This window comes from Pongo abelii, chromosome 8 (assembly GCF_028885655.2).
Source record: "Pongo abelii isolate AG06213 chromosome 8, NHGRI_mPonAbe1-v2.0_pri, whole genome shotgun sequence".
NCBI lineage: Eukaryota > Metazoa > Chordata > Mammalia > Primates > Hominidae > Pongo > Pongo abelii.
Window position 1 is genome coordinate 3162631 of NC_071993.2, and position 27140 is coordinate 3189770.

A 27140-nucleotide genomic window follows, 5' to 3' on the forward strand; every position below is an offset into this window, starting at 1 on the left:
CCTACCCATGCATGCGGGGAACTCGGAAAACAGCAACATCATCTGTGAGGCTGTGGGTTGAGATTCTCACTGTTATACTCAAAATACCTTTGTCTGAAGGAGCGATAGGAGCATCTACGGTGGAGAAGACAGAAAGTTTGGCTTCGTCGATGTCTTGCTGTGTGAATTTTCCAGACTTAGCCCAGTCGACAGCCTTCCCAAAAGACTGGAGCGTCTCTATTGTATTTGGGTCCCTAAGGAACCCAGAGAAATAAACAGGCATGCATTTTACCAATGGACAAGTTTATGACGAACCTCTGTCGACTTAACAGTTCAACATCTATGGGTTAACAGCTCTTTTACATCTGATTTAGTCCAAACAGCCCACTGACAAATCGCTCAATTACTCTCAATGGAAATTTAAATCCGATCACATAAGCCTTTCAACACGTTCTCCCTCTTAGACAAGGTCTGTCTGCACAAAGTCCTCCCCAGATTATTTAAATACACCTCTCTGTGACCTCATCAGGAGAGGAAAGTGGAGGGTGGGAGCAGGTCAGGATTACAGGGAAATTACAGAAGACTCACATGGAAAAATTAAGCAAACCAAGGTTTTCCTTTCATCTCCCTTAAGACACACCCAGGTAGTACAGGAATCAGCCTGAGGGGACCAATCCAGGCTTCCCTTTGTGTAAACACAAAGAGCCCAGCCCTCCCTTCACCCTGATTCGGAGCTGCAGAGGGGCTGTGAGCTGCTTCCCCATCCTTGTCTAGAAGCGTGGCTTCCAGCACAGCAAGGGGGAGAACTCATCAGAGTGGCAATGGCGACCTACATATCTACCTACATGCCTGCCTACCTACCTAATCTAGCTATGCATCCACGAGACAGGGTCTCACTCTGTCGCCCAGGCTGGCGTGCAGTGGCGCAATCTGCTCACTGCAGCTTCAACCTCCCCAGGCTCAAGGGATCCTCCCGCCTTAGCCTCCTGTAGCTAGGACCGCAGGCACTTGCCACCATGGCCAGCCAGCTCCTTCTTAAAAAGTGTTAGAATACATGTTCTCTCGGGCAGCAAAGCCATAGAAAATCAAGGTATTGTTTTAGAGTAACAATGTTATGTTTATGAAAGCTAATAGAACTGCATCCACATCAGGCACCTCCAACTGAAATGAGCTAAGAACACTCTCAGGCTGTATCGCAGCCCCGGTCACCTGGGGCCTGTGTTCCAGGACACCCACGGCAGGGCTGCAACCTCAGACAGCCACTATGGATACTATGTTTTTTTCCTATACCTATGATAAAGTTTATAGATTAGGTACAGCAAGATATTAACAAAATACAACAATTATACTGTAATAAAATTTATGCTGATGGGCTACTATTAGGTAAAACAAGGGTTCTGTGAACAGAAGCTCTTGGATACCCACAGTGTATCTGATACCTAGACAGCTACTGAGTGACCAACAGGCAGGTACTGTAGACAGCATCAACTTTCATCCCACTGCTTAGAAGAATGGCATACAATTTAAAACTTAGGAAGTATTTATGTCTGGAATTTTCCATTTAATATTTTCAGACCGAGGGTGACTGTGGGTAACAAACCGTGGAAGGCAAAACCATAGAGGGAGGCACTACTGTGTTCTGCCAAAATATGCTGGCTTAAGGCAGGGTTTACTGAAGGCAGAATGCTTCCTGTTTAGGCTGCTGGCCCTAATCCTTGCGCCAGAAAGGACATTGCTGGGTGTGGCTAAGTGCCCAAGAAGTGAAAAGCAGCACACTACTGCAGTGAACAAGAAAATGACACTGATAATCACGAGTAGAAGACTAAAACAACGTGTGCATCCCAATGTGTGAACTAGAGGAAAACTCACCTGTAAGAGTAAAGGCTGAAAATCCCATTGTGGCTGAGTTTTGCGCCTCCGCCATAAGCGCCGCCTTTTTCTCGAATTTCTGTATGCAAGAATTTAGCAGTCATCAAACGTGCAAGGATTTTAAGACTGAAATGATTAAAAAATGCAAGTTAACACTGTGGCTGATAAAAAAGCATAGACAATGAAGTAATTATTGGGTTACATGAAAATGAAAATAAAATCAAGTTGTAAAATAATGCTGTATAAATGATGGTCCCATATTTTGGTCTTGTTTTTTTAAGAGATGGGGTCTCGCTCTGTCGCCAGGCTGGAGTGCATTAGTGCAATCACAGCTCCCTGCAGCTTTGAACTCCTGGGCTCAAGGGATCCTCCCACCACAGCCTCCCTGAGTAGCTGGGCCTACAGGTGCATGCCACCACGCCTATTTTTACAGTTTTTGTAGAGGCAGGGTCTAGCTTTGTTGCCCAGGCTGGTCTCTAACACCTGGCTTCAAGCGATCCTCCTGCCTTCAAAGTGCTGGGCTTACAGGCATGAGATTTTCTTTTTAATTAACCAAAACTAAAAAGCACAAGGAAGCACAATTTTCAAACAGTTGGCTTAGATTACAGGGTTGAGGGGAAAGGTGGTGGGGAGGGAATCTTAACACTTCCAGCACCACACTGCTTAACTTGTTCCAATGCATATGTGGCATTTTAAAAATCTGGTGAAGTAGAAAGAGATTATTTCTATTGTAAAGGCAAATGTGCAAATGAAGATTTATTTAAATGTCTCACATCAGAATATGGAAAAAAAGGAAACTGAAGTGAGTTTTATAGGAATCCCTTAAGAAAACACACACTCTCCGATAAAGCGCATTTCTAGGAATAGGGCCGATTTCCTCTGCCTTCCACTGCAAACGGTAACATCACATTCTAGATGATTCTAGAACACATCCACCTCCGACAGAAGGCAGGGCAGACAATGACGGTAGGGTCTGCAGCAAAGACACAGGCTCCTTGAAGACGCCCGTGGTGAGATCAGCCCCAGGTCGCCGCTTCCACAGATGGGCCTTTTCCTAAAGCGGATGAAGGGAGTCAAATAGGCCAGGTGGGAAATCAAGGGAGTGGGCGTGTTCCCAGGGGGCTGTGGTGGGAAAAGTCATGACCATCTCATGTGGGTCCTCCAGGAGAAACCCAGCGCCACTCAGGTGGCTGGGGCGCCGTCAGCTGGGACTAGTGAAGTTGGAGCCAGACCCTGGGGGATGGAGTCTCCACAAGCACCAGGAGGGATGGCGTTCCATCCGTCCATGCATTATTCTTCTTGAGAAATTTATATTACTTGTATGTTAAAAACACATGCTCACTGTTGAAAGATTATAAAATACAAAAAACAAGGAAAAAAAGATCTAGAATCCCATTGCCCGGGGGGAACCTCCACATTTTTAGTGTTTTCTGTCTACATTTTCCTATTGGATGGTGGAAACAGACACCACTCTTCTGCCAGCACAACAGACAGATCTGTTCATCTTCTACAAATATGGAAATAAATGAACCAAGCAGCTGACCACACACCTCTTTTCTACAGCCAGCTCTTTCTGGGCCCCCACCTGCAGCCCCACGTGTCTTCCCGCCTGGCTCCTACACACCTCCCCATCTGTGGCCCTACTGTGACACACGTGCACCCCGGAGGCCCGGCTCCTTCTCAAATCAGGACAGGCTGCCCAGGCCTAAGCCTGCCTTCCCCCTCTCTACCAGGCTCACTCCTTGGTTTAGTCCCTCATGGGGGTACTGCCTGGGACAAGGACACAGGAAGTGAATTTCCGGGAGATAGCATGTTTGCACATATCTGTGTCATACACACCCAACTGACGGGTCCCCAAAGGTGCATGTCTGTGGGTCTGTCCTCCTGGTCTGGCCAGTTTCCCCAGATGGGATGAACACAGCCGAGGGGCAGCCGCAGTTCAGAAGGGGCTGGAGGGCCAGTCTGTAGGCTGCAAACCCCCTCGCCCCATGCCACTTCTTTGGGAACAGGCCTGACCCTGACTCTCGGCTGTAGCTTCAACCGCTCAACCCAGGGCCTCCTTCCCTGAGCTTCTGACTTGGTGGGGAGACAGGGGAGATAAACTGCTTAGAGGGACTGTGAGGCGGCCTCCAGCCCTGCCATCTGCAGGACCACCTGGTTTCTCCCCACTGCCCTGTCCCTCTGTGGCCCCGGGTCAGGCACCCCCACACCCCGACCCACCCACAGTCTGGCTCATGAGGTTCTCCTGCAGCCCCCATGGCTGCCTGGGTTACCTCCCACTCTTTCCCTTGTAGCTTCATGTCTTGATCTGCCTTTGCTGTCATTCATGCATCTGTCCTCATGAAGGCTTAATCTACCATGTTTATCAGAAGTCTCAGCCTAAATTCATTCAATTTTTACCTAGAGATGAGGTGAGTACATGGGGCATTTTGAAAGGAGTCTGTGTTTAGGGTCATAGATATCTGTTTTGTTTATAGGACTCCTCAATAATAGCAATTGTTTACAAAAATGACTGGCTCTAAAGCTGGGCCTCTGTTCATGAAGACTGCTGTTTAAAGAGGAGCGCTCGTAGATTCACGCAGCCCCAGGTCCAACATTCAGAGTCAGCACAGACTCTTCCTGTGCTAAAACACGCCCTGTGAACTCGAACAGGCTCAACAAGCTCTTCCGTTAGGCTCAGGCCTAGGAGGTCCCGACCTCCACCCTCCTACCTGGCATGATCTGGGTCCATGTAGGGGACAGTTCGGATGCATTCGCCCACGTAATTCACCGGGAAGGGCATCAGGAAGTGAGTCTTCATCTGCCAGGGCTTGAAGGTGGGTTCCTGAGGGACAAGGTGTGGTTAGAGGCGGCTGTGCTGCCACGCACCACCCACGGCACTGGGACTGGACCCATCTCAGAGGTCAGAGGCGGCTGTGCTGCCACGCACCACCCACAGCACTGGGACTGGACCCATCTCAGAGGTGAGAGGCGGCTGTGCTGCCACGCACCACCCACGGCACTGGGACTGGACCCATCTCAGAGGTCAGAGGCGGCTGTGCTGCCACGCACCACCCACAGCACTGGGACTGGACCCATCTCAGAGGTGAGAGGCGGCTGTGCTGCCACGCACCGCCCCACGGCACTGGGACTGGACCCATCTCAGGGGTCAGAGGCGGCTGTGCTGCACGCACCACCCACGGCACTGGGACTGGACCCATCTCAGAGGTGAGAGGCGGCTGTGCTGCCATGCACCGCCCACGGCACTGGGACTGGACCCATCTCAGGGGTCCCATCTCCGTGACAGTCTGCAGCCAGGTGCTGGGACGCAAGAGCAAGGCACTGCAGTTCCGTCACTCCACACAGTTTCTCACTGTAAAACTGACATGAAGTCCTCCAATCTTGACATGATGCTTTATACTGTTCAATTAAAAACATTTCATTCTACGCCGTTTATATCATAGTTATATATTTATATGTCATATCATATTATACCATAGGAATGTGTTAAATCACTCTACTCCACAAGGAACCAAACCAAACAGCATCAGCACCAGGCTGAGTCGCGGAAAGGATCTGTCAGGCCACTCCACTGGCATCGACTCGGCTCAGGAGCTACGTTCAAAGGAGGGTGAGTTGCCTGGGAGGAGATCGCCTGGAGCAGTGGCCCTCTTCCTGGGCACAGGGAAGACGCACCCGGTACCAGGGCCCTCACCTCCTCGGCACAGGAGGACACACCCCCACCAGGGCCTTCACTCAGCACTATCTCAGAGAGAAAAGGCTCAGGATGCACTGAACTCGCAACTCTAGGGACATGCCAGCCCCACTGACAGGCGGACGGAGGAACGTTCACCATCAGTGGCAGACACAGCTGTGGAGGGAAGCACCGGCCCGCTGGGAACCTGAATGGGCTGTGGTTCTTACCGTGACCAGCTTCCTAATGATCTGGGAGCCATGGGGAACGTGGGCATCTCCACCAGAGCTGCTGGGCACAGGTTTCTGAAAATCAAGTTTCCAAGGGAAAAGAGAAAAATCAGAACTCACTCGAAATATATAAGAAGTAACAGTTTATAAAATTCACAGAGCTAATAACAAGTGTTGGGGTAGATTTCAATGTTTTAAATAATAAACGCTTAAATAAAAGTAGGCTGGGCACAGTGGCTCACGCCTGTAATGCCAGTACTTTGGAAGCTGAGGTGGGAGGATTGCTTGAGTCCAGGAATTTGACACCAGCCTGGGCAATGTAGTGAGCTCCCATCTCAATAAAAAATTTTTAAAAATTAGCTGGGCATGGTGGTGCACGCCTGTAGCCCCAGCTACTTGGGAGGCAATGATTGGAGGATCACTTGAGCCCAGGAGGTCATGGCTGCAGCTAGTTGTAATGGCACCACTGCACTCCAGCCTGGGTGCCAGAGACAGACCCTGTCTCAAAATAACAAAAACTAAAAAAAGAAAGTGAATAAAAGAAATCAAGAAAATTTTAAAATAAATTTTCAGACAGTCAAGGAAAAGGTAGCCTTGTTATATGGTACAAAGAAAATATTTTAACCTTTCTTTCTGCACTTTCTTGTCATTCATCTGTCAAATCAAGAGGACATGTGAGGTGAAAGGGCTGCAGGCAGAGGAACCTGGAGCAGCAGGAGGCCACCTCCCATAGGCTCCACTCCCAGGGGCCAACAGAGAGACCACACCCAGAACTGAACCAGGGATACGCAGACACCAATGGAGAAGACATGAGCGTCAATCTCCTCCACTGAGCAGCATGGCTTCTCTACTGACATGCATGAACTAGACTACAACTCTCTCAGTTAATCACATTTACTAAGTTAGTTAGCACCGACGTCACTGATCCACGCCACATCCATGGATTCATGAGTCACAGAGACAGCAGTAAACAGCCTTCAGGCCACGGTTTGGGCCATTCCTCTGCCAGCGTATTCCAGCCGACGTCTGTTTTCCTATCAGACTACTCACTGCAAGGCACAGAAGCGAGTGCAGGATCTAAGGCCACACCGCAGGGTCTGAACTCACTTAACTGGGCCGACACCGAACAAGATACTTAATCCTCCTGAACCTCAGTTTCTTCATCTGTGTACGGGGGATATGAACCCCCACATGCTGGACTGTTCTGAGAATTGAGTTAATATGTGTAAAACATGAGAGGGGCTCCTGACACCTGCCAGGTGCTCACCGGGCGCCAGCACGATCAGTACATACCTCGACCGTGTGTGGGCGCACAGGCCTCCGTTCCTTCTTACTCCGACCGATGCTTCTAAGGAAGTCTTCGACTGCTTTTTCTGTCTGAGACATCTGCTGAGGAGTTGCATTCACTGAACACCTGTTTGAAAAATTACATATACATAAAACCACTGTTAGAAAAAACAGTTTTAGTAATTCATCACATTTTGTATAATAACTCAATAATGTTGTTTTTATAGAAAATGTTCAAAGTGTTAAAAGAAACAGTAGCCAAATGTGGAAATACCACAGCTGCCTCCCTGCTCTGCAGTGCTTCAGGTTATCAAGAGATTTCTGCACAGTTCAGTGTGGCAGCTAACGAAGCCGTCCAGACGCGGAGCCTGAGACTCTAAACTCTTGTTCTTCCGAAGAGCAAAGAAAATACAGAGACTATTAAGATCTGCTAACTATGCCTTCAGAATTATACTATCAAAACACTGACAACTTTTAAAATTACTGTCCAGAAGTCATCAATTTGAAAATGTGAAGTGGTTGTTAAAGCAGAACATTATAAAGTACAAAAAATTACCATGCTCTCAAAGTTACATGAAAATAGAACTCTTCCAAATTCTACAGAATTGCAAATAATACTGTCATATAAAAGCTACCTGAACTCTACAGTATATTGACAGAGTGTATATTTTTTCCTTTTGGCTGTAAATCCTAAACTTATTCTAGTTAAAGTAACAGCAGGTACCATTATATTAATACTAACTATATCCCAGGCATGTATGCTGCCTTGCAGATATTCTTTCTTTTATTCCTTACAATAAACCTGCAAAGGAAGGTTTTATGGAGGAGGAAGCAGAAGACGCAAGTGGGTCAGCTGCCCAGGACCGCCTGGGAGCGAGCGTGAGTGCTGGCCTGGCACCGGAAGCCAGGCCTGCCTGAGCCCAATGCCAAGAGACCCTGATCGCCAGGCTTCACCTCTGGCCACCCACAGACCGCCCTGTAGAATCTGCCAGGGATTCTCAAGACATGACTGGGGAAAGGCATCAGGACTCTCTGTGAAGAAGGACAAGTGACTTCAGCAAACATTTTCTTGTTAAGTACTGACAAATACATCAATGTCACTGACAATAAGATGCTGAAAATAAACTGTTAATCATTTCTAAACTTTATTCATGCTCACACAGCTGAGGGCATTAGGCCAACAGCAGGTACAGCACTGAGCTGCCAGATGTTTCCTCAAAGCATCATATAATTTTATAAGAAACTGCACTTTTACTCTGGTCTTCAGCAAGCTCACCTTTACAGATATCTCAGTTACGGACCATGTACTTTTGGAAGCAATATAACTACTTGCCCTCTACCTATTTGCACTTCTAGAACAAAATTAGCCTGCTTTCTTCCCCATCTCCTACAAGTTTTAATAAGCTTCAAATATTTTCTTAATTAGAACACTTGACATTTACAATAAATTCTATAACTTTACCTTTACCAAGCACTCTATCTTGAAGTTTCTACAAGTAAAAAATACCTAAAAACTATACTTAATAGAATGAATCATAAAATATTTAGAAACAAATCACAAATGCACCTCATATTATCACCATTTAACAAGTGTTTCTTGATACGTGGGAGCTTCCTCAGGATGGGTTTGATGTCTGTCATTTCTGCAATCCTCTTCATCAGCTGCACCTGAGCCAGAGGAAGCTCACTCAGAGAGAGGCAGAGGCCACAACAGACCCGCTCAGTCTGAATCAAGCACCCGTGACATCAGAACCCTGCTTGGACAGGGGTTATGTGTGTGAGTGCGTGGCTTGAGGAGGGCTGGAACTGGGGTGCGGGGTGGTATAAAGAGGAAGATGAGTTAAAACCAACCGACCAATTCTTCCCTATATTTAGTCAGTTAGGAAGTTAGCATTTCTGGGATGTAAATTAATGTATTCCCAAAGAAATCAGTAACTCTGGAAAATGTGGCTAAACCAGAGTAACAGAGGTTCCTTCCAAGCTTCCTACCTGATCCATCCCGCTGAAGGTCTCCTGCAGGTCCCCTGCGGGCGTGAGGGTCCGGCCTGCCCTGATGGACGCGTACAGGTGCCCGGAGTCGGGAATTGCATTGGTGAGCTCCTGGGCGGTCATCTTCACCAGCACCTTGAAGTGCTCCTCTTCTTCAAAGCACGGGCTATGGAAAAAGAAGAAAAAATTCCTGGAGACCCATTCATCATGTCCCTTCAGTATCATGGAAAGTTGATTAAGTTTTCAGACTACTTTAACAACCAAAGAAATTTTATAAGTCCGTATGAACTATAAGTAAAAGTCAGACTTGGAAATCAACAGCACACACGAGTACAACTGTCTCCTTTAAAGCACTTCAAACGAAGGCCTCTAGTACACCCCAAGAATGGACAACCCTTGCAAATAAAGTTACTTGTTAAATATTTCACTCCATAGATGCATCATGTCTGGCAGGTTTCGATCCAGGCAGAGAGAGGAGAAAAGCACACCCTGAACCAAAGAAAACACAGAAGAAGAAAGGAATTACGGCCAAATCAGTGACAGACACTGGAGAAAAGCTTCCCACCGCAGCTGTCATCTGACGGTAACAGGCTACCTGCTCGTAGGTGTCCATGTGCGAGTCGTCGGGAAGCACGTGGGGAGAAGCGCTCATCCCTCCGGTCTTCAGTTCTATCTGCTGAGCCTGCTCCCGGTAGTCAAGGAGGCCGCAGCCCAGCCTGACACAGCAGAGAAGCATCGCCCCGATTACAAGGCAGTCTTTACTGAACCATTTTTAAAATCGTGCATCTTGAATTACAAGTTGCTTCCATTAATTCAGTAACCGCGGCTTTGCCAACCTCTCTACACTTCGAAGGTTATCAAGCAGGTGCACTCTGGCCTTTGCCTTCGAGAGTTCACGCGCCCCCTCCCCCAGGGAGACCCCAGTTTCTCCCGCCTGGGAAGTCAGTGTCCAGAGGCACAAGACACTTGGGCGGCCAATGTCTGCACTCAAAACAACATTCCAAAATAGGCATTTCCAGTCGTAAGCTTTTCAATAAATGTTTTATGAGTACTCCCTACTCTCTTTGCCCAGATCACCATGATACTTCCTTTGCTCAAATGTCTGGTAGCCTGGGTGGGGGAGTCCGAAGACTAAAGATTTTTTAAGTTTTTAAGAAAAGCAGTTTCCTCTCAGCACTCATGCTTTTGAAAGAAACATTCACAGTGACACTGCTAATGCCAGCAATAATTGAGTCAAGGGAATGACCATGAGGTGTTTTCTAAACTGCTACAAAAGGATGAACAGTGGCAGCTATATTTAAAAAGAAAGGCAGGGAACTTTCAAAACCCTGAAGACATTTTTCCATCTGAGCGGACCCTTAGCCAGGGTGCAGAAGGTGTCACAGCCACGTAGCTTTCTGCAGCACGCAGACAACTTCATCTCCACAAAGGGAAGACCCCAGCTGCATGTCAGGTTGGGCAGTGGTCCCTGAAGCTGGCTGCAGAGGTTCCCTGTCGCCCTATTATCCTGGATGGGAACGGGAGCCCACAGCCCTGTCTACTGCTTGTCCTGCAACCTCGGCCATGGCAGAGCTGGGCAAAAAGTCAAGTGTTGATGTGTGCACTCGTGTGTTTCTAGATCTGTGCACACCCCACCTAGGGAGGATGCCAGCAACTGCAGGGTCGGCTTGGAGGAGGAGCCACGCAGGCAGCAGGCACACCTGTTCCCAAGGCAGCCCTGGGCCACGCTGCACATCCAATTACTTACACTTTCAGATTAAACCATCAATCCTTTCCAAAGCTTCACAGATTCATATGCTGAGATACAGATCTATAAGTATCCCCTTACATTATACCGTAGATTCGTAAATATTTCAATGTAATATAGCAAGAAAATGTTACTTTCATAAAAAATTCTAAACCAATGTATTGTACACCATACTTACACACTAACATTGTTAAGTTGTGATTCACTGAAGGTAATTCCTACTGATGCATTAGAACAATACAGATATGCACACAAAGCAGACATTAGACACACAAAGGTGTGTTGCAACTCGTACTTGGTGAGGACGCTGCAGAAAAGGGGCACATAGGGCCTCAGCTCCTCGGGGAGTGTGTTCAGGCTGGAGAAGGCCCGGAAATACACCATGCCATTGGTGGGCTGGGCACAGTACTGAACAGGGATATCTCCAGCTAGAAAAACAAAAGGGATTTAATTTTTATTGTTGCCAGTAAAATTTTAACCACTTGTAATATTTAAAAACAATGCTATTTATTGCTTGTTCAAGAATGGAGGTTTAAGACTTACACTAGAGTTTATATAAATTTCCCTATTGTATTTTCATGACTAAAAACTGGAACTGTCTTCAACAGTAAAGCAACCCGTGCTCTCCAAGGAGTGGGAAAGGAAGGACGGAACCATGACCCTCTGGTCTCATAACTGCGAATTCCAGTTACCCAACCTCTCCCCGTCAACCAGAAGGAACTCCGACCAGGTGCCCCCGAGACCCCTGGGCCCACATCGCACCTGTCCCCAGCACTGCTCATCTTCCCCAACAGGCCCTGCCACCCTCTGGCCCCACAACAGAAGGCTGCCCCAAGGCCCCAAACAAGGCTCCTGGTGTTCCCCACCCACTCGTCCTGACCTCAAGGGAGGGCTGGGCATTCAGCTTTGCATGTCCTTACCTAGCAAAGCGCCCTAGACCAGCAGAGGGACCAAGGCGCAGAAGGATGACTGATTTATTCTCACTCTTAGCAAACACTTAATGAGATTCACGGACAAAAACTGCCAGGGTTAACAGATCAGAGGGATGTCAGCCTCGATTTCCACTCACATGCGCGTACACACACATGAAAATAAATGAGATATAAACACGACAAGCGCTATCAGAAGACAAAAGGCGGGCTGGAGATGCTTCACAGGACACAGGGATGCCCAGGGTGAAATCCCATCCCCGTCCTCGAGGTACAAGTGAGAGCCATGCTTCCCTCAGCTCATTCACGTCCAGCCACACCCGCTGGTAAGCTCAGCATCAACACCGTCCCAGGTGAGGTTACCCCAAAGATGCCTCTCCTGCTACCAGCCAGGAGCCAGAGAGAAAGGGGGCACCCTGAGAACCCAAAAGCAGTGACAGACCACGGGACAAAAAGTACCACAGAAGGAAAGATGCTATGGAACGAAACGTGTCACAGAACAAAACGTGCCATGGAATGAAATGCCAGGACATGGCAGGGGGATAAACCCGGCCTCCAACTCCCTTTCAACTCAGCACTCACCTTTCCGGGGGCTCTTGTCCCTCTGCTTCCTCTATGCTGATGGCAGGGTAAACAGTTGGGACAAAGGGCTCTGAGGATGCCTCTATTTTTAAAACTGCACTTAATACAATCACAGCATAACCCAAGTCCTCATTTGATTCCAGAAGCAGGAAATCAGAGAGCCCTATCAAACCCCTCTCAGGAACACACACATAGGCTCTTACTGAGTGAACAAGTCTATCACCACCGAGAGTTAAGAACAAGGCAGAAGACACATGTAGAGCAAGACTATGAACACACAGGGCTGCTCAAGTGTTTCAGGGAAAACCTCCAAGACGTGACTCTACTGCTTCTGTGAGGAGTGATATTTAATTTCCCCAAGGAACCCGAGACCCGGGAAAAGCGGAGTGTTCACAGTGACCTGTCAGGACCACGTCCAACTCTGTGACAGGTATGGTGGGCTCAATATCTGAAACTTTCAACGCTGGCAGACAAGAGGCATCTTGAGGTTTGCTTTGTTGTGTCCGTAATTCTAAACCTAAAATAGAAACAAGAAAAAGGAATATTCAGGGCCATAATTAAAAGGTTTGATGCAACTTATCTCCTATGTTATTATCTTAACATCCAGAATTAGCCGTCCATGACAAGTGTGGGGAGTACAGGAGCACTGTGGTTTGCAAACTATCTCCTATTTCCAGGCTGACCAGATTTAGACGCACTAATAACCTGCTTAGTCGGTAGCCCTTTTCCTAATTCTCATTTTCAATTATTGAACAATTCTGCTGGGGAGTGGTGGGGTTTGCTCAAGCAGCTTCTCCTGCATCCCTCCAAACTTTACAATTAAATAGATTCAACTTGTTTTTAGAGTTTTCAAACCATTTCTTGTTGGACTGAAATTTACACTTATCTTCTTTTTGAGACAGGGTCTGGCTCTGTCACCCAGGCTGGAGTACAGTGGCGCACATCTCAGCTCACTGCAGCCTCTGCCTCCTGGGCTCAAGTGATCCTTCTGCCTTAGCCTCCTACGTGGCCGGGACTAGGGGTGCACATCACCATACCTGGCTGATTTCTGGTTTTTGTTTTGTTTTCTTTTGTAGAGACGAGGTTTTGCCATGCTGCCCAGGCTGTCTCCAACTCCTGACCTCAAGTGATCCTCCCACCTTGGCCTCTCAAAGTGCTGGGATTCCAGGCCTGAGTCACTGCACCTGGCTCTATACTTGTTTTCTATTGTTCCATTTTCACTAATTTCAGCAAAAGACTTACACAAGTGTATAAATCACACAAATTACAGTGGTGCTTAGAAAGACACTTCTTGGGCCTGAGAGTCCATGCATCAATGAGGGAGGCAGCACCTTCACAGCAGACTCCTCCACAGAGCCACAGCCTATGCGAAGGATCCAGAAGACCCAGGCGTGCTCCCCGCCCTGATGGCCATCAGTGAAGTGGCTTCACAGTGCTACACCGAGCCAGGCAAGTACACAAACGCATGACTCCACGACTCCTGGAAAGGGCTGTGCCCAGTTCCCGCTTTAACTCAGTCCCCGCAGACAGCACTCCTGGTGTCTGCTGGGCTGACCTCCCCCATGTTCCATTTCTACCTTCTGAAGTTCCCTGAGAGTGTGCCACGCACTTAGACACGGGACCTTGGGGTGCAGTGAGCATCTCAGGCAGTGTCATCCCTCCACAGGTGCCCCACCGTGGGCTCCAGCCCTTCTGTCCACCTCTGGAGGCGCAAATGCCATCAACAACCACCCCTGCTCCCAGCAGCATCTGGAGCCCAGGCTCCCAATGGCACGGAGCTCAGACCTGGGCTCTGCAGGCTTCCCCTGTCTGCTCGCCACCTACCTAACATCCTGACTTTCCCGACCTCACGCCACTCGGAGATTTTCTAATCTGTGGCTTTGCCACAAAGCTCCCTCCTGCGTCTTTCCTGACCCAGTTTCCCCCATGGTCCCTGGGCCCACCCGCGCTAGAGCACGCCACAGCTACCCTGACATCCAGAGCTCCTTCTCGGAACGCACTCACTCATAGTCAGTAGAAAAAGCCTCTGGCACTTTCTCTTCTCTGTTTTCTTTCAGCACATCACACACTCCCTGATGGTGGAGGCTTTACCCCTTCATAGTGCTTAAGACACACACAAGACCAGAAATCAGAAGATGCAAGCTTTTACTACATAGTTTCCCATTCCCCTTTTCTGCATTGTTGTTCTCTACAGATTGGCTTTTAATTCACAGAATCCTAACATTGCTGTGCACACTTTAAGACTTACTGACCTGAAATAACCATTCAATGCACTAGCACTGTGCCCTCCTTTAAAGGAGCTACGCAGTGAGTGTGTAAAGGAGAAATCTGTAGTGTGAGCACCGCTCATTAACCTACTGGTTTGGACTACAGTATGCTGGATTTTCTTAAAGCACAGCTCTGAGGCCAGGTCACGAATATGAAGTAATTTAGGAAATGTACAACCTGTTGCCTACTCATGGAATTATCTTGTGTACTCATGAATAATTTCAATTAAAAGCAGGAAGATTGGAGCTTGTCAATTATCACAAAACAGAGCTTAATAAGGGGGAAAAAAAAAAAAAAGACTAAGGTTAAAAAAAATAGAGCTTAAAACAGTTGTCTCTAGTCTTTACTAAAAATGCAAAAAATTAGCCAGGCGTGGTGGCGGGCGCCTATAGTCTCAGCTACTCAGGAGGCTGAGGCAGGAGAATGGCATGAACCCAGGAGGTGGAGCTTGCAGTGAGCCGAGGTTGTGCCACTGCACTCCAGCCTGGGTGACAGAGTGAGACTCCATCTCGAAGAAACAAAAAAACAGCAAAAAAAAGTTGTCTCTAAACAAGAATTCAGACAGAAAGAGTAAGAGCAGGTTACAAATTGACATTAATTTTTCTTTTACATGATGTAACTTCAAACTTAGCATGATCAAAATGGAGTCACTTACTTTCCACCTAACGTCCACTCTTACCTCCTGACAAGCCTGACAATTTCTCACAGAATCTCAGCCCAACTAGCTTTTTTAACAGGAAAAGTGCATGTGTGTATGTGTTCCATCTATTTTTAAAAGGCTTAATACATAACTTACAAGCAATAATATTCACAATTTTAAAGACTCAACTGAGTTCTGACAACTGTGGCAAGTTATGAAGCCACCACATTGCAGTACTGGCCTTTCTAGCACCCCAAAACTCTCCCATCCCCACTACGGTCAACCACATCTCGACTCTGGGCCTCCAGCAGCTTCTCATCTGCTCTCTGTCCCTGCAGCTTTGCCACATCTAGGCTTCCCATGAATGGCCTCGGGATGTCATCTTGCGCCCGGCTTCTTTCCCTTTGTGGGAAGCTTCGAGATGCACCAATACCAAGCGTGCATCATTGTTGCGCTCCTTCGCAGCTAGCGGCATTTCTTTGTAAGGATGTACATGTTGATGGAAATCTGGGTTGTTTCAAGTTTTGTGCGGACACCTGTTTTCATCTCTCTTGAAGGAACGTTAGGAGCAGGGCCTTCCTGGTCCGTGCGTGCTTGCTGGCGCTGTGAGAACTGTGACCCTGCTTCCTAGGTGGCCACACCATTTTGGCACCTTTGGCAGCGTGCGAGCACTCCCCCCCCCTCAGGATTGACATTTGGTGCTGGCAGTAATTTTTAAAATGTTAGTCATTCTAGTAGGTGTATAATTGTACATCACTGTAGTTTTAATCTGCATTTTTCTAATAATGATGATACATTTCCCTAAGAAAGTAATGAGATTATTTCCCATGTAATGATTTATGTGCCTATTTGCCATTAGGATCTCTTAGATGATATCTGTCAAAATCTTTTGCCCATGTGTTAATTGGGTTGTGTGTTCTCATTACTGAATTGTTCCTTTTTCGTATATTCTGAATACCGGCCTTTATCAGACACCACTTTTGCAAATGTTTTTTCCCAGAGGCCGAACTCCCTCTGAGAATCCATTTGTGTCCCCTTCTCTCCCTTCCTTTGCCTCCTCCCTTCCTTTGCTCCACCCGGCTGCTCCCCCAGCGGCTGCTAATCCCCGTCTCACTGTCCTTTTCACTCCCACCATCCTAGCCTAGGTCGTCATGTCACGCTTAGGTGTCTAATCGCCTCTCAGCAGTTTTCTCCATCCAATTTCTCTATTTTTCTGCAAAACTATCCTGAAGGAGTCTGCAGCCACGCTGCTCACTCACCCGGCAGTTCTCCCGCCTTAATACATGAAGCACCTGTGTGCTCCCCATCTTCCATACAGGCCCTCCCCAGAGCCAGCGGACACACCCGTCTCCCCCACACAGGCTGTCTTCCCTCCATACCCACCGCTCCACCATCCCTGTGTGCCCCACGCCTGTCCCACAGAATCCTGGTGCTGCTCTGCGGCTGGCACAGACCCTTTATGTCTGAGACAGGCCTCTTGCCAACACACAGCTCCGTCCACACTGCTCACAGGCCATGCAACACGCACTGCAACAGAACAATGGTACTGGCATATTACGGCACCTGACAAAAAGTATTTATGAAATCTGTAAAATAAATACATGTTTTCAAGCTACTTCTTTTCAATGACTCCTGTGTTTCCTACTGAGCTACACAGGTGATTTTCTGAGAGTATCTGAACTCACTGCACCGAACGTGGGCTCTGTCAGCGCCCAGTGGACACCTGTTGGTTGAAATAATACCTGCCTCCAACTACTAACTCACTAACAAGTCCACTAGGCCCGAGTGCAGGTTAGTGACTCGCTAGCTCGGAAGGAAGCCTCTGACCTTTCTCGTAGATCTGCTGCCTGTCTCCGGGGGACAGAGCCTCGACCTTCTGCTTGAGCTTCGTGGCTTCCACCTGTGCCTGCTTCTCGTGATACTTGTCATCTGGCCTCATCGATAAAGTCAGCTTATGCTGGTTATTCTGCAGCAACCACAGCAACAACAAAAGCCAAGTGAAAACAGATCTTATTACATCCTAACACTCAACAAGCTTCTGCTGGTGTGTTCTTGGTCCTGTAGTTCCACTTTCCCACTTTAAAAATAGTAATAATAGAAGGCACCTCAAGAGTTGTTTTGCCGATGCAAGTACACAAGCCTTATAAGATGCTTACCACCATACCTGCCTACGTAGCAGGCACAGAATTCATATATGCTGTTATTCTACTATTATTATTATGGTCATTAGGTCTTAAACATATCAGTACTAAACATTTTCATTACATCTTAGTTGTGAAAAGGTTTGCACTTTTAAGTACTACAGATCTTGGATTTTAGTCTAAACTGAAGATAATACAGAATTCTATTTTTTGTCTAGTGTTCATTCTACTATTAACTTCTAAAAGGCTAGAACATTTCCCATTCAATACTTCATAAATTATTAGAACAAAATACATGTTGATGTAATATAAAAATTAACGTTAGGTGACTTCATGTCCTTTCCTTGTTTCAACAATTAAAAAACTACACATGCACAAAATGCTTCCATATAAAATACTACAAACAGAGGTGAGATAACTAGAAGACACCAGAAAGTTCATGGAAAATAACTTACAACAGCTGAGAGAAACTGCAGGTCAAATTATTAAATCGTATCTCATGTCTAAAACAATGGAACCTACTGGAGAGTTCCCCTTCACAGCAGACAACAGTCTCTCCCACCACGGGAACCCTTTTTAAAAGTTCTACCATAGTAATGAGTACAAAGCAAGGAATAGGCAATCAAGCACAACTGCCTAAAAATCTGAGAAAACAAACGCGCAAGCATCAAAAGAATTCACTCATGAAAACCAGAAGATTCATTACATTTGGGTGACTGTTCACATATTTTATATTTTTCTACTAATAAAAGAACAATATATGCAGATGTTTTGTTCATACACACATACATATATTCACATACTAAAAATGCACATATACATTCATCTAAAAAAACATATCAACTTGCATTACAATCTGGAAAATAATTAAGTTAATGTAAGAATTTAAATTTTTAATTAGAAATTAAGTCACCTATTAACAGAAATTACTTAAATGTACAGATTATGTTCCTAATATTCCTTTCATTAGTATAAAATTCAACTTCAAAATTAGAGAAATGAATTATCCAACTTTCTTACCTTAAAATACTGTTTTACTTTTTCTTGCAAAAATTTTGGATTTTCCTGCAGGCACTGTCTGAATTTAGCCAACTGATTTCCCAACTTCAAGAGCTCCACAGGGTCCCCATCGTGGTTCCAGCAAGAAGCTATGTACTGGAAGGAAGATTTCCACATCCACAATGCAGCGGGTACCACATAGTACAACCTCCACAAACAGCCCAGACTTGATATTAAGATCCTAGTTTCTATATTTAAATATACCACAGATGATTGTTTATAACAAAAGTCATGTAATTCTTTGGATGGAGAAACCAAAAAACTTACTTTAGCCCTATTTGGTTCTAATAAAAAGCGCAGGCTGAAATAATGTTTAGGAAATAACCAACAGATTACTAGTTATAAATCCTTACCCATTTAAAGTAATCTATTTCACACAAAAATATCAAAAAGCCAATTAAGCTAGTAACAAGACAAAATGTCTATTATAAAACAAAAACAAAGTTGTTGAGAAATCACTTACTGATGTCAGCATCAGCCCAAAGCTGGTAGACTGATGTTTCATCTGTATTTCAATTTTATGAAGTAAAGCCTCAATTCGATCATCTTCAAATCCTTTCCTAAAGAATACAATGAAGAACAAAGATGGGCCAGACACAATGGCTCATGTTTGTAATCCCAGCACTTTGGGAGGCCAAGGCAGGAGGACTGCTTGAGGCCAGGAGTTTAAGACCAGCCTGGGCAACATAGAGAAAGCCCATCTCTACTATACAAAAATCAGCTGGGCATGGTGGTGTGCACCCTAGTTCCAGCTACTTGGGAGGCTGAGGTGGGAGGATCACCTGAGCCTGGTAGGGGAGAAAAATGCAGTGAGCCGAGATCACGCCACTGCACAGCAGGCTGGGTGACAAAGCAAAACCCTGTCTCAAAACAAAACAAAAACCTAAGATGTTGAAGAGTTTTAGAAACAGAAGGTAGCAGAGATAATATTTAAACAACTAAATATGAACAAATGCATGTTATATGACAGAGGGAAGGCCAAAACAATGGATCAGGCTCAGCTCCTCCCAAAAAGCACGCAGGAATAAGGAACGAAAGCAGATTGTTACAAACAAGCCACACTCACTCAACTACTTCATCAATGGTTCTGTCTACCAGGCTTCTGACAGTCTCAATGTCTTTCTCCGCAATCCCTTGGAGGCCGACACTGAAGTAGGCCTCCCTCGTGTAGCCATTATATCTAGAAGACAAAAACAGAAATGATGCACTGGAATCCGGGCACGTTCATCATGCCCTCGTAATATGCTTGATTTAAAGATCAGAATGAAGCACCTTAAACTCCAGCCCCTCCACTGAAAAGCGCATTAAAGCAGTGTTCTCAAGTAACTGGTTCTGTGTACGTACATCCATGTCATTTTTACATCTTTTTTTAAAAATAAAATTTAAACTTTTGAGTTATGGCAGGATAAATATCAAAACAGAGAACTGCTGAGTTTTACAAAATTTTAAAAATTCCTGTAGTCCCAGCTACTCTAGAGGCTGAGGCAGGAGAATGGCATGAACCCAGGAGGTGGAGCTTGCAGTGAGCCGAGATCGCGCCACTGCACTCTAGCCTGGGTGACAGAGGGAGACTCCGTCTCAAAAAAAAAAAAAAAAAATTCTAATACTTAATAACCTGACCTGTAAGAGACAACAGCATGACATTCTGAGGTCCTGGAAAAGCTGTCTTTGTGCTAGGTGTTTTCCTTTGGACAAATGGCCCCTTGGGGGGACACAAATGGCTGGCATTGGATCCAGGATCTCATCGAGAGCTCCCTGATGGGGTCAGCCATCCTGCGTACCATGAGACACTCAGCAACTTCCTGGTCCGCCATCTTCCGATTATAGCAATCAAAAATCCAAAAATGTTCCAGACATTGTCAAGTGTGGGGCCGGGACAGGGTGTGGAGGTGGAGGAGCAAAACTGCCCCCAACGAATGAGAACTACTGATCTAATCTAATCATAAACTCACCCAACACCAGGAGAAAAGTCTGTGCCAAGGCCAGATTCAATCAAGGCTTTGTAAAAGGGAGAATTGGGCCCAGAAGTCAAGAGTGAAGACAGAAGACTTAACGTGAAGGCTTCAAATGTGTCAGTGATGCTGCATTGAAAAAAAAAAAAAAAAAAAGGAAAGGGGAGGTAAGAAAAGAGTAAAGGGAAAATTATTGGCCCTTATGCACATTTTATTTAAAACCACTACACATCTTTCTAGAAATTCTTGCATTTCAACATTTAACAATTTTATGAGCAAAAGAGAATTTCCCTTAAATACCAGGATTTTTGAAGAGGGCACAAACATAAAATTAACTTCACCGTCACATGAAACGCTCACCATGTGACAGCCTGCCAAGCACTTTTCACACGTGATTTAAATGACAGGCACAGTGGCAGCACCATTAAGGAGACAAGGAACAAGCCAGGAGAGGTGCCAGCCACGGAGCTGCAGGCTGAGCACGGGAGGGCCCAGAGCCCAAGCCTTCCCTTCCTGAACACCCCCCGGCACGGTTCCGACCTAGTCTCGTGAAACCACCGGAATTACAAAGTTTTGTATGTGGTATATTTTGCCGAGGTGCGTGTTCATAGTACCATTCTCACACTCAAAGGGACCTGTGACCTCAAAATGTGAGCAATTGCTGGTTGGAGGCAGTCTTTTCTCTGTAGGAATAAAGCTTTGAAATACAGTAAGTAAATTACTTTTCTTCCAGAGGGCTATCAAAAATGATTTTCCTCAAGAACCATTTTGGATGTTATTAAAAACTTTGACATTTTGTGCTCTATTCCTAAAATCCACTTAACCCCTGAATCCTAACTGTATAGTAATTTACATTCAATTGTAGAACTCACTTCTGAACCTTCTAATAGAAACATTTTCCTCATGTTTTTGTCTTGTATGAGCTTTGACAGCATATACTTACTCCGGTAAGAGGAAGCTAACGCTGACGGTTGTTTGTTTAGAGGGATCTGTAGCAAATGAATCCGGGCCACATGTTATCTGGAATTCCCTCTGTAAAATGACGTGACGTTGTGAGTAGGCATAGTGTCTGACGGTCGTCAACTACTCTAGGTTATCTGGATACACAAAATGGAGCGAAACATGCTTTCCACTAAGTTAACTTTCCTTTCAAACAAATAATGATTCTTTTGGCTTGAAAAGCTCTCCCATACTTTGTACCAACCATGACAGTCTCTGAAATCTCATCATGAACACCCAGTCCAGGTTCTCATGTCACCATATTTTTACCAGGAAAGACACAAACACGGTGGGGCACACTCACAGGCTTGTCCCAGGGTGTCTGAGCTGGCACCGCGGTGCTTGGTTCAATTTTCTGGAATTTGCTCAGTGCTTCCTCGTGAATTTGTTTCAGATGCTGTTCTAACGGAAAATTACCATACGTGAAGAACCTAAAATTTTAAGGGAATATAATTAGTCTGTTTTAGTTTACAAGATTTGAGATCAAGTGCTGTCTTTTTCACTGAAACACAGTACACAGGAGTGCCCCTTATCCAAGGTCTTGTCTTTCGGTTTCAGTCACCCTTACTCAACCAAGGTCCAAAAATACCACGGTACTTCGAGAGATCAAAATTCATGTAACTTATTACAGTATATTGTTATAATTGTTCTATTTTATTATTAGTTATTGTTAACCTCTCACTGTGCCTAATTTATAAATTCAACGTTCATTCACAGGGCATGGTGCTATTCCTGGCTTCAGGCATCCGCTGGAGTGCAGTGGCACCATCACAGTTCACTGCAGCCTCAAGCTCCTGGGCTCAAGCAATCCTCCTGCCTCAGCCTCCTGAGTAGCCAGGACTACCAGGACTACCCCACCACACTTGGTTTTGGTGTTTTTTTTTTTTGAAACAGAGTCTCGCCCTGTCCCCCAAGGCTGGAGTGCAATGGCACAATCTCAGCTCACTGCAACCTCCACCTCCCGGGTTTAAAAGATTCTCCTGCCTCATCCTCCCAAGTAGCTGGGATTACAGGTGCCCACCACCATGCTCAGCTAATTTTTGTATTTTTAGTAGAGATAGGGTTTCACCATGTTGGTTAGGCTGGTCTCAAACTCCTGACCTCAGGTGATCCACCTGTCTCAGCCTCCCAAAGTGCTGGAATTACAGGCATGAGCCACCGTGCCTGGCCGGCTAATTTTTAAGTTTTAGAGATGAGTTCTCACTATGTTACCCATGCTGGTCTCAAACTCCTGGCCTCAAGCAATCCTCCCATCTTGGCCTCCCTAAGTGCTTGGATTTGCAGGCATGAGTCACCACACCTAGCCAAAAATCCAACTTTCATTTTAAACTTCATCTAGAGATGTGATAAAAACCAAATGAGGTATTTGCTAAAAATACTTTATAACCCTAGGTACAGTAATATAGTAATCCAACTGACAATTTCACAAAACTCAATTTTTGGCAACAAATTCAAGGTTATACATGTTTATAAAGATAACACATTTATTCAACCAGAGGAAAAAGGTTACAATGACAGAATTTATCTTTTTCTTTACTATGTTGCCTGAACTATGGTTAAGGTTTGGGGAACTAGTATCTTACAGAATCTTCAGAAATTTCTCACTCTAGAATTTAGAAACAAATTTTACACTCTCGGGGCTGAGAGAATCCAGGAGCAACCACCACCCCTAGTGTCCAGATGCTTCTCTCCAAAGGCCCTTCCCCATTAGCCACAGAAATCAGAGCTCCCTGGGGAAACAGACAGTTGAACCTCTGGAGCAGGGAGGGCCTGGCTGTGCATGTGTTAGGGAGGTGGGGGTGGGGGCGTAGAAACCAAAGAAGTTAGACCAAAACGGGCCCACAGCTGGGGCAAATGTGGGCATAAAAATGAATAAATTCCATCTGATCACATAATCTCAAATATATACATATACAGAAATATTTCTGTGAGGTCAGAGTGGTACTAAAAAACAAAACAAGACTGGAGGAAAAAAAAAAGAAGAAAACAAAGAACTCTCTTCTCCATGTTGGGCGCAGTGGCTCACGCATGTAATCCCAGCACTTTGGGAGGTCAGGGTGGGCAGACTGAACTCAGAAGTTCGAGACCAGCCTGGGCAACATGGTGAGACTCTGTCTCTACAAAAAAATATAAGCACTAGCTGGGCATGGTGGCATGTGCCTGTAGTCCCAGCTACTCAGGAGGCTGAGGTGGCCCAGGAGGCTGAGGCTGCAGTAAGACAAGATCACGCCACTGTACTCCAGCCTGGGGGACAGAACCAGACCCTGTCTTTAAAAGAAAAAAAAAAAAAAAAAAAAAAAACAAGACAGCCTCTTCTGTTACCATTAGAGGTAGTTCCTGCACCACCCCTCCTCCTCAAACTGGACTTCCCAGGGAGAGCAGCCGGCCCTGCCTTTTCCACAGAACCGTATTTCAAGATAACCCGATAGCCCAGCTGATGTGGAGCTCTTCTTTGAAGAAGTCCAGCAAACAAATGAAGAAGAAATTACAGAATTAGAAAACTTCACAAACTCTAATAAAGTAATTGATTCAGGCAATAATCCTCAACAAATATGAAAACCATTAATAGGTTGATGAGGAATTCATTATCACAGGACACCAGAAACTCAAGCCCACCAGATGGTCTGTGGCTGAAGGGAAAAAGCAGATCTTCCCAAGGCAGTGGCTGACTCTCAGCATGGACCCCGCTGGTGTGAGATCCCCAGTGGAGGCAAGCAGGCCTCACACGATGGTAGGATGTGGCCGTCTATGGAGAGCTCCCCATGAGGAACTCTGCTTAAAAAGGCGCAGCCTGACTCAAACTAAGTCTTTGGATCTAAGTTCCAGCTCTCAGGAAACACAGGAACATGGCACCCAACACCACGCGGGAGCAGCCAGGCCACCTGGAAATTGAGAGCGCCCGAAAGAAGCCGGGCCTGCACACTCCTCTGCTGTCCCCTAGAGGGTGCCCAGGAGAAACCCGGGCCGACCAGGTGTGACCTGTGGGACCCCGTGCAACAAACACTTTGGGGCCAATTAGAAAATCTGAATATGGAATAAGAAATAGGCAGTTTTAAGAAAGTATGTTTTATTCTATTAAAACTGAAAATGGCATTAGCTCATGTAAGAAAAAATCCTGTTTTAGGGTCACAAATTCAAATATTTACGGGCAAATGATCATGACGTCTATAATTTACTTCCAAAAACTTCAGCAAGGGAAAGGATATCTAGTACACGATAAGTGTTTAGGGGCTCATTATTCTAGTCTCTCTACTTTTCTGTATGCTTCAAATTTTCATAATTATTTTTACATAAAATAATCTTGCAAATATATTTTTACATTAGCATTTACATGTAAATACAATTAGTGTTTTATATAAGATATATAACTGCATTATTATTATAATGACCTTATATTAGTGACATAAGAACAAGCAATGTATCAGAAAGTGAGGATGTAATTAAGGTTCAGTAACTGCATCCACTATTGGAAGAGCACTTCTCCGTGCCAAGGAGAGGGCTTGAAGCTTCACACCCCGTGCCAAGGTGGGCACCATCCATGTACCCCCACTCTCCACGCAACCAAGCTGGATGTGAGGCAAGAGGCTGCGGGGCCAGGACCCTCCTCTGGGGGACTCTAAATGCTGTGTTTGTAACCACCATACTGAGCCTACTGAAGGCTATCATTGTAAATGTCCAAAATCAATGTCCAATAAGATAGGCAAACTTAGGCCAAGAATCTTACCTACACTTAGATATTTCTTAAGCATTGCTAAATGAGAGAAGCCATGTCATGAAGCTGTAAGAACACAAACAAGTCAACTTTTCACAATCCACCATCAAACTTTTCCAACAAAATATTACCTAGCATTGCTTGGGTGATAGTGAGTGGCATGAAACTGCTTAAGCTGCTCCCATGTAAGCTCCAGGATGCAAAGTGGGTCGCCCCCGGAGACCACTGAGTACGTGTGGTCGGGAAGAAGTCTGTTCTGAAGGTGCTGGGAGAATATCCTCTCATTGTCTGTCTTCAAACGTAAAATAAATAAATCATAAGAATATATACATGTAAAATAATACACACAAGTTACATTACTTACAATATAGCCAATTGATCACCTTCTGGTGCATACACTTGTAATACTTTGCAAATAAAGCTGTTCTAATGGTTAAAAAAAAAAAAAAAAAAAAAAAAAAGACACCCACGCAGGCATTGTTTAACACGGTATTCAATCATTCATCACCCATGCACAGGACCCAAGGATTGAGAAGAACAATGGACTTTTTGATGTGTGGTGCAACAAACGCATAGCTGAGGGCTGTAAATCGGGACGGATCACTAGGTCTGCCCACCAGCCGTGAGGGAAGTGGGGAGAAGCTGTCACCCCAACTTGAGTTCAAGAAGACTCCTTGGAAGAAAATACCACCAAATTGAGACTGAAAAGGTAAGAAATAGTTGACCAGCCGAGAGGGGCTACGGGAATCAGAGAGCAGGCCACCTATGAGCCTCAGGGACACCAGGACAGGCAGGTTGTCAAAGCCACAAGGGGACATGAAGACACGGGCCCAGGACAGCAGCTCTTAATCCAAAATGGTCTCAAGACTCCTTTACACTCTGAAAAATTAACCCATTTATGCCTGAGGTTGCAATTTTTTTGTAAAAAATCAGACCTTGGCGATGACCTTGAGCTGTAGGATATAAATAACTCCCACAAGCTTAGGGTTCCAATAATGGAACACTAGGCATAAATGGGTTTTAATGAGGACCCAAACAGCTTTTGATTATGTGGGTGTTTTTGCCTGTGTATGTGCCTGTGTGTGTTTATATAATTTTTCTATATTCTAAATTAAAGCTGAGACATTTAAAAAATACTTATTCATTAAGGTAAGCCATCATTACATGTTAATATAAATATTTTTGAAAAATACTTCTCATAACAAAAAACTGACTACTTAGAGTGGTGCTGTGTTGCCTTTTTTGCAAATCTCTGTAGCGTCTGGCTCAGAGGTGAAGCTGAACTCCCCCATCTGCTCTGTATCCAGCTCGCTGTGTGTCACACACCTCGCCATGCAGCCTCTAGAAAGTACACCGTGTACGTGGGCAAGAATGAGTGAAAAGACAATGTCTTGGTAGTGGTATGAAAATAGCTTTTATCTCACAGACTTGCTGCAGATCATACACCGGGGGTCCCCAGACATGGTCTGAGACCTGCTGGGAAGAACAGCAGCCTGGCCCTGCTACCCCTGGCTTCTGCTCACAGCACTGACCCCAGCTAATTCGAGAACGTATCACCTACAATGAGAATATTAAATAAAAACCAACCATCTTCGAGATGTGTCTATATCATGATACTGTACATGGGTAAGGTAAGCTGAACACAACATAAAAAAGGAAGAAAACTTACAAACGCTCCCTTCATCTCATTAAAGACGACTCCTTTAAAGACCAAGGGTGTCTGGGGGTCTCTCGGATTCTCATGTTCCAGCCGCCATCCTTCCTGCCTGAGGACAAATAATTATAAGCTGATAGTGACTCAAATACTAAAGTCTGTATCAACTAGTTAATCATTCATGACATACCAGAAATCCAGCTCGCGTAAACATGGGAAAAAGGTGGCATCCAAATACACCGAGAGGAGATTCTGAAAGTCCTTGGGATTTTGTGTGGAAAATGGATACAGAGTATAATCACTAGCTAGGTACAAATGAAAAGTGAAATTGTAAAATATAACAGATTTCTACTAAAATTATTGACTCTCAAGCCTCATTTCTCCTTTGTCCTAGGACAGTAAGCTGTAGCTATTCTTGGGATGGGGCAGT

The 27140-nt window shown here is 45.4% G+C and overlaps 1 protein-coding gene across 4 annotated transcripts in view; it reads right to left on the reverse strand.

The window, feature by feature from the left end:
• The window catches only part of PITRM1 (pitrilysin metallopeptidase 1), a 35419-nt gene that overhangs the window by 1108 nt on the left and 7171 nt on the right, over positions 1-27140 (reverse strand). For 2 of the 4 annotated variants that reach the window (XM_063727212.1, NM_001135299.1), the window contains 21 exon segments: positions 26901-27015; positions 26726-26822; positions 25188-25348; positions 21649-21775; positions 21289-21377; positions 20346-20474; positions 19460-19573; positions 18857-18953; positions 18355-18489; positions 17021-17159; positions 12686-12802; positions 11070-11202; positions 9623-9743; positions 9440-9516; positions 9028-9193; positions 8606-8706; positions 7045-7165; positions 5752-5826; positions 4560-4672; positions 1849-1974; positions 88-233 (listed from right to left, as the gene is read on the reverse strand). In XM_063727212.1, the coding sequence (XP_063583282.1) occupies positions 88-233; positions 1849-1974; positions 4560-4672; positions 5752-5826; positions 7045-7165; positions 8606-8706; positions 9028-9193; positions 9440-9516; positions 9623-9743; positions 11070-11202; positions 12686-12802; positions 17021-17159; positions 18355-18489; positions 18857-18953; positions 19460-19573; positions 20346-20474; positions 21289-21377; positions 21649-21775; positions 25188-25348; positions 26726-26822; positions 26901-27015 (2499 nt within the window). 4 annotated transcript variants of the gene reach the window in all.